At 31.4% G+C, this 7236-nt stretch overlaps 1 protein-coding gene across 1 annotated transcript in view; it reads left to right on the top strand.

Moving 5' to 3' along the window:
* Positions 1-1139: 1139 nt before the first annotated feature.
* LOC110100152 (exocyst complex component SEC6) overlaps positions 1140-7236 on the top strand; it is a 67220-nt gene continuing 61123 nt past the window's right edge. The window contains exon 1 of the mRNA XM_028693207.1: positions 1140-1243. Within this exon, the coding sequence (XP_028549040.1) occupies positions 1140-1243 (104 nt within the window). The remainder of the gene's footprint in view (positions 1244-7236) is intronic.

Below are 7236 nucleotides of genomic sequence, written 5' to 3'. Positions count from 1 at the left end.
GAAAAATCCATATTCGAGTCGACTCGGGTAGCAAACGGGTAATGTTCGGGTTAAAGAAACTGACCTGATTTGGATTTCGGGTCATATTTGAGTCAACCCGAAAACCAGAAGATGACTCGATTTCAACCCATAAAATTTGGCTCGGCTGCTCGAGTTCGTCGCTTTGCCCAATAGCCCGAATAAATGGAACCACATAATTATGTTAATGGGTCAAGGCATCATTGCGTCAAGCCTTAAATTATCCCATTCCGTCATTTCGGTGTAAAACTTCGAGTTCGCTCTACATGTTGGAGACTGGAGAGTGGAGGCCCTTGCCCCAGTCGCACTAGTTTTCCACCTTTCCTCTTCCTTATCTGTGATTTAGCGGTTATTGTTTGATCAATTTCACAAGAATCACAGGTGATGAATTCAAAATTTAAGTCTTCTTCTCCCCTTGAAATCTCATTCTCTCCCTATGTCGTTATATATCAAGAACCGGAACTTCCTTTTGATCTTTTTGATATAATGTTTTGATAGGATTATTGCTTGGTAAATGGCAAGATTTTTCTCTTTATTATGAGTTTCTCTTTTCTCAAGCAGAAACCCTAGGTGATGCCGTGAAGATTTCATGATTAGCAAACCCTAGAGTTGATTTATCACTTATTTCCTTTATTCCTTACTGATTTTCAATATTATATTTATGTTTGATTACATTATTAATAATATTTAAGTTTAACCCAAATCCCTTTCACCCTTTGTCGCTCTGTTCATGTTCATCGTCTGTTCGTCATCATCGTTGTTTTGTAATTGATTTTAGGCTTTTTAGCTTTATTTAAGACTTTAAGTTATTTCTTGTAGTTGGGTTGTGGCTGTGGACTGATTTTTAATTAATCTTAGGCTTTTAGCTGTAGGTTGTAGCTATGTGTTGTGCCCCTGTGGTCCTGGGAAGTTTGGAGTCACGTGTGGTCCTTTAGGCTGTAGCCTTGGGCTTTTAGCTTAAACATTTAAATGTTATTTAATATTAATGTTATTATTATCAATTTGTCATAGTTTTTTATATATAGTTGTTGTTGGAGGGTGGAGGCATGTATTACAGTATTAATTTGTGTGTTTGTGATTGAATAATTATTTATAATTTATATGATGTTGTTGTTGAATAGATGGAGGATTCTAACACAGTGGTAGAAAGTTCTCCATTCATTGAGAATGTGGAAGTGGGAAATGCTCCTATTTCAGTTGACATTGAAAAAGACAATGATGATTTGTATAATATTATTGAAAAAGAAGGAGATGACCCATCATCCACTAAGAAAAGATGAAGAATGTGTTCAACGATTTGGGGTTATTATGAGATGTTACCCCTTCCTAGTGATGGCAAGCAGAGATGTAAATGTAAAATATGTGGGGCAATATATCAGTGTGATAGCAAGTATGGAACTGGCCATTTAAGACGTCATATACAAAATTGTAAAAAAAGAGACACTCGTGATATTGGGCAACTTATTCTACAATCAAATGCTGCTTTTACTATCTCTATGACTGAATCTACATTTGACATTCATGAGTTTCTTGAGTTATTCACTTCTTACAAAAGCATGCATGATCTTCCTTTTCAGTGTGTTGAATGGTCTAGTCTTCGTTCTTTGTTGAAATATCTCCGTCGTGATCTCCAAATAGTATCTAATAACACTGCAAGAAGTGATTGCAAGAAAATATTTACTAAAGAGAAATGCCTTCTTCAAAAGGATATTTTAAAAAGTAATAATAGAGTTTCTAAACAGAAAGTGATAGTTATCATGAGTTGGTTAATACTATTTCAACTAGGTGGCATTTGCGTTAGCTAAATGCCTAAATTCAAGAGCAGATACTTTATTAATTCATTGATACTACATTAAGTCATTAAGTTTAATGCAAATTGTTTCCTTGGATGGTAATAGTTAGAAAAATCAAATATGTTCGAGACTAAAAACTGGCTAAATGTGTTGGAGACTTCGAGGGTTTACTTGAGCTAATCAAATAAAGCTTTCTAGTTATACAACTATGCAATCTCAATATCTCATTATTTGGAATTTTATCATTTCTATTTATTTATTACTTTTCAGTTTTTAGCTTTTAGTGTTTGTTGTTTAACCATTTTTATTTTGTTGTTAACTCAAGTTGAAAACAGGTTCAACAATCTAGATGAAGTGTTGGCAGTTGGCACTTGGCGTGTAGCAAGTATAAGAATAAAGAAATATAATTTGAGTTTTTTTATAAACTATTTAGTTTGTACTTTGTAGATTGTAATTTATAATAAATGACTAAATGCTAAATGTAAATTTCCAAATTATATTTTTAATAGTTTGACTGTTTGGCGTTATTGTTATGTTGTTTAAGTTTAATTACTCTTTTGCTGCTAATTAAATTACTATTTTAGTTTTATTATTGTTTCAGTTTGACTCTGATTTTAACAAATTTTTAAAATCTTCATGGATTTAATATTTACCATGTCGGGTCGTGTTGACCTGAACCTGATCCGGGTCAAGTTCAGATCTACAGAATTGACCCGAAACCTATTTTGGGTCGTGTCAGATACAGTCAGGTCAAATTTGGGTCTGACCCGAACACGACCCGCCGACACGAATTGCCAGCCCTAAATCTAAGTTTGTATAGTAAGAACAATACTTAAAAAATTTTCTAGGCATGATTTGATTAACTACTTTCTAGAGGAACACTCATGTTAAACTGTCTCGTACGATTGAAAATCATACACTATGATTAGTTTTAAAAAAGTTATAAATTTTTACACTCCCCCCGTGTATGTGTGCACGATTACCCAATTACAATGATACTTTTTCAAACTCAAGAAAAATTATAAAAAGTATATACTTCAAATACAATAAACCATATTCTAATCTGACTTGAGTCTTCATCGGTCTAGAGTATGATCTCCCTGAAACGTTAGTATACACAAACAACAAAAGCAATATTTTTAATATATGTTAGGAGAAAACAGTAATCATAATAAGAATATTTTGAAATCATCAAAACACACATGATATGAAAATATAATTATGAAAACTAAGTTGTAATAATCTCCCCCTTTTTTATGATAACAAAATAATTATTATTTGAGTTAATATATAAAATAATTTTTCTCCTTAGGTCCCCTTAAATGAATGACCAATTTAAAACAACGGGTATCCAAAAAGATGAACAAAACAAAAAATAAAAACTTCTAAAATCAAACAACTCGAACAAAAAGATGAATTGAATAAAAACATGAACACAAATATTCAATTTAACCATTCAAAACATACACACATTACATCACACACAAATCATGAACACACAATTACAATACAATATATACATACATATAACACACATATAACATGTACATACACATAACGCACATACATCAATCATCAAATAATATTACGACTCTCTCTTTTGACAAAAACAAAAATGAAAGTACACCTTGAAATGAAAGATTTCAATAGATAAACCAAAAGAGTTGATGAAGGAAAGGATTTTAAACTAATTGCAAATATAATATTAACTTCAAAATACGAAAAAGAAAAGTTTCAAATTTTAAATCAAAGAATAACTAAGATAAAAAAAGTCAACCATGTTCATTGTTCATGCTAAAAAAATTAAATAAAAATGATTATTTCAAAAATGATAAAATAAATATTTGTTAACTTCAAATTCAATAGTGAATATAATTGTTAATTAGATTGATTTGGATTAGAGAATGAATGATAAAGGAAAGAACATAATAAAGGTTTTCAATTGGTGATATTGCACATTTTTTCAAATATTTGTGGCACATTTTATGCTTCTTTTCTATTTGGGCTAATTTTATGTCTCTTTTCACATTGCGAATAATTATGCATCTTTTCTAATTTTGCATGCTTTGTGCATTTCTCCTTCTTTTTTTTTTAACTTTTTGGATCTTTCCAATTTTAGTAATCTAAGATTAAATTCCATTAATGACAAAAATAGACATATTGAAAAAGAAAATAAATAATAATAAGATATGAATCTTGTAATAATTATAGTTTAGATGTGTTTATCTATAAGAGCATGAAATTGATCTCCTTGTCTACATTCGGTCATAATTTAATTTAAACTTTTGAAATATTAAATTTTGTAAAGAAATTAATTTGTAGAGTAATATAATTGAGAAACTATTCCAATGATCAACTACAAAAGATTTGTCTATTAAAAATATAAATATTTCAAGAGATACAATTCAATGCAAGTGAACAAAATATTTTAACATTTTATTAATATCAAGAGCACACACAAACATATATTTCAAAACATATCATCTCAATATAACATCTCACATCATATAATGACAACATTATCACAATATAAGAAAACACTAAACTCAAGAAAATACATCACAACAGCAAACAAAAAAACTCATCAGCAACAACGAAAAGAATTACACCTAGAAGTCAGAGGGGCCTCGGTCTGTTAAACATAGAAACGTAACTATTCATCAAAGCTACATTTATGTTAACTGAGTCAAACTACCTCGGGTACAACCCATATCTTCGTGATATATTGCATCCTACTGATTAAGGAAATTCTCAATTTGATCAAAGCATTAATCAAAAAGAGTTTTCAATCTATCAAAGCGCTAAACCATTTCTTGGTAGAAATTGTGGTCAGGTCTAGGTGTAGGTGCTGGTGCTGGTTCCCCCCTTCTTCCTCTAAATCATCATTCTCAGATTCTCCCAAAAAGTGCCCAAGTAGAGGCATCAGTATAGTATATGGGTAGTTCAGTGGGAGGTTCAGGGTGGACAAGATGGTACTTCTTATCTAGGATGTAAGAAATTAAATGTCCTAAAGTGACACTTTTCTTTCGCTTATGATGTGGAAATCCAATTTTAGAAAGATTATAAATGTAGTCCATAATGAGTTAGGCTTCATCAAAGGCCTTTTCAGTCATAATCAGATAGGTAATTAGAAATAAAAGTGGAGTTATATTTATGTGATCACTAACCTTAGGAATAATTAACATTCTCAAAGCATGTTGGATGATCCGGGCATTTTGATTTAGAGTGTAAACCTTAGACAAATGACTCATTTGGGCTACACCTTTAAGAGTTTGATTTATTTCAAACCAATCAAAATCTACTCTAGAGGTGAGTGTGTGGGCTCTAATCCCTTAGGTTCTCAAGTGAAGGAAGTTGCCTAGATCTTCCTTGGTAATCTCTACTTATTATTTATGTACATAGGATGTAATCATGGAGTGGTCTTAATTTACTCTTATGTTGGCCAAAAAGATATGAAATATTTCTTTATGGTAAGCATATATGAGAGTTAGAATAAAAGAAAGTTAAATAGAGACGAATAAGGACATGACAGAGAAATGAATGCCACCCTGTATGAGAAGTCTAGAAGGGGTGATTTTTTGCATCACCACATTACAAGAAATTCAAGAATTATCGGTAGTTTTTTCTGGCAGTTACAATATTTTATTTGGTATTTTACTAAAATACTGGCAATTATTTTATGGTTAGTAAACCGCTAGTATAAACTTTGTAGGAAATGATTTACAATGGTCAATTTATGGAGGTTAACATTACTGGCAGCTTTTCGGGAGCATAAATGGTCGATAAATTCTGACATTCATAGTGCCGGTTATCGCCGGTTAATCATCGGCAGCTTACTGGTCATCCAAAATGTCAGTTTTATCGGTGACATAACCGACGGTAAACCGTTAATTTTTATCGACTACTATATTAAAATTTTGGCAGTTATAATAAGTTGTCTGATATTGATATTTCTAACGGCCAAACAAACCGTTGGCCGTTGGAAACCTGTGGCATTTTTAAAAAAAATTGATATCCCCCTCTATTTACTCAAATTTCTACAATACCTATACATAATTCAAAACATAAATAATAAATAAGGGCAAACGCCACTATACTCAACCAATAACTATAATCCAAAATCAATATATACAATAATAAAATGAAATCCATAATAAGCATAACCAAATGTTAAAACAAACAAAAATGCATATGTTCTACAATAAATATAACATATATTCCACAATTAGATGTCCATGTCCTCCGTGTACTCATTTTCACACAACAAGCTCAACAAACCAATTGTTTAAACAAAAAGTTCATCAAATAAATAAGAGCACTAATCATCCTTTGTGTCATCGATGCCTTATGTTTCATGTGTCAGATCTTTCTCTTTCTCCTTTTGATTTTCATCTCTATAGGATCACAGCTCTGCCTGCATCTCATTTTAAACTTTTCTCATCTCTTTTATCTCCCTCTATCTCCCTCGTTAGGGCAACAATCCTCTTGGTAATAGTTTCTTCAGCTCCACTAGCATCATAAAATGCTGATATAGATGACCTGCCCTCATAAGCATAGCCTTACAAACCCAAGCCATATACCCTCCCCCTATGCATTCTTTTAACAACATCTAACCACATATGGTACTTAGAATACTAGGTCGATCCTGAAGTTGATCCCTCACTAGTAGAACTATGACTTTCCCGAACTGGTATAAAATCATCATACGAGAATAAATCCATAAAATAAATTTATATTAGAAAATTTATTATATTCTATTTTAGTACTCTAAAAATTATACTAATATAAGCTTTTTTTGTATTTTCATCAACCCACTGATGGTAAGCTTGATGTTGGTAAGTCCTCGTATGCAACTCTAGTGGTGTTAACTCCTAGCCAAGAAACTCTTTCTAAAAAAAGAAGATAAAGTTAAAATAATATGTATATATTTTTTAAACTAATTGAAAGCTTTTACAAGTCATCGTCTATGTTTAGTATGAGGAACATATCCACAGTATATATTTTTTAAACTAATTGAAAGCTTTTACAAGTCTTCCTAAATCCTCACAATTAGATGATATATTCTACTTATTTTGCTCTCATATTTTTTGTGAACTCAGGGCTCGCCCAAGCTCTACTCAAATCTGCCCATACTCCCTCTCCAATTCATAATGGATGTTGCATGAACTTTCTAATGTCTGTGAATATGTCCCTAAAACGGGCCAATCCTCTCCTCTCAAAATTTGTTCTGATCCTCGCGCTATGCTCAGACAACCATCTTAAATAATATAGGCATAATAAATAATATTAATATAAATTAAATCAAATATTTTAATTCATGTTAAATAAATATACATAAAATTATCTAAACTATATATCTCTAATTTCCTTTAGGATATTCTTCCATGATAAGTAAGGAGCATCATATTTGCTCCTTATGATGTAC

The sequence above is a fragment of the Dendrobium catenatum genome, unplaced genomic scaffold (assembly GCF_001605985.2).
Source record: "Dendrobium catenatum unplaced genomic scaffold, ASM160598v2 fragScaff_scaffold_231, whole genome shotgun sequence".
In the NCBI taxonomy this organism is placed as follows: domain Eukaryota; kingdom Viridiplantae; phylum Streptophyta; class Magnoliopsida; order Asparagales; family Orchidaceae; genus Dendrobium; species Dendrobium catenatum.
The sequence above is the reverse complement of the archived record's forward strand: the minus strand, read 5'-3'. Positions and strand labels throughout refer to the sequence as shown.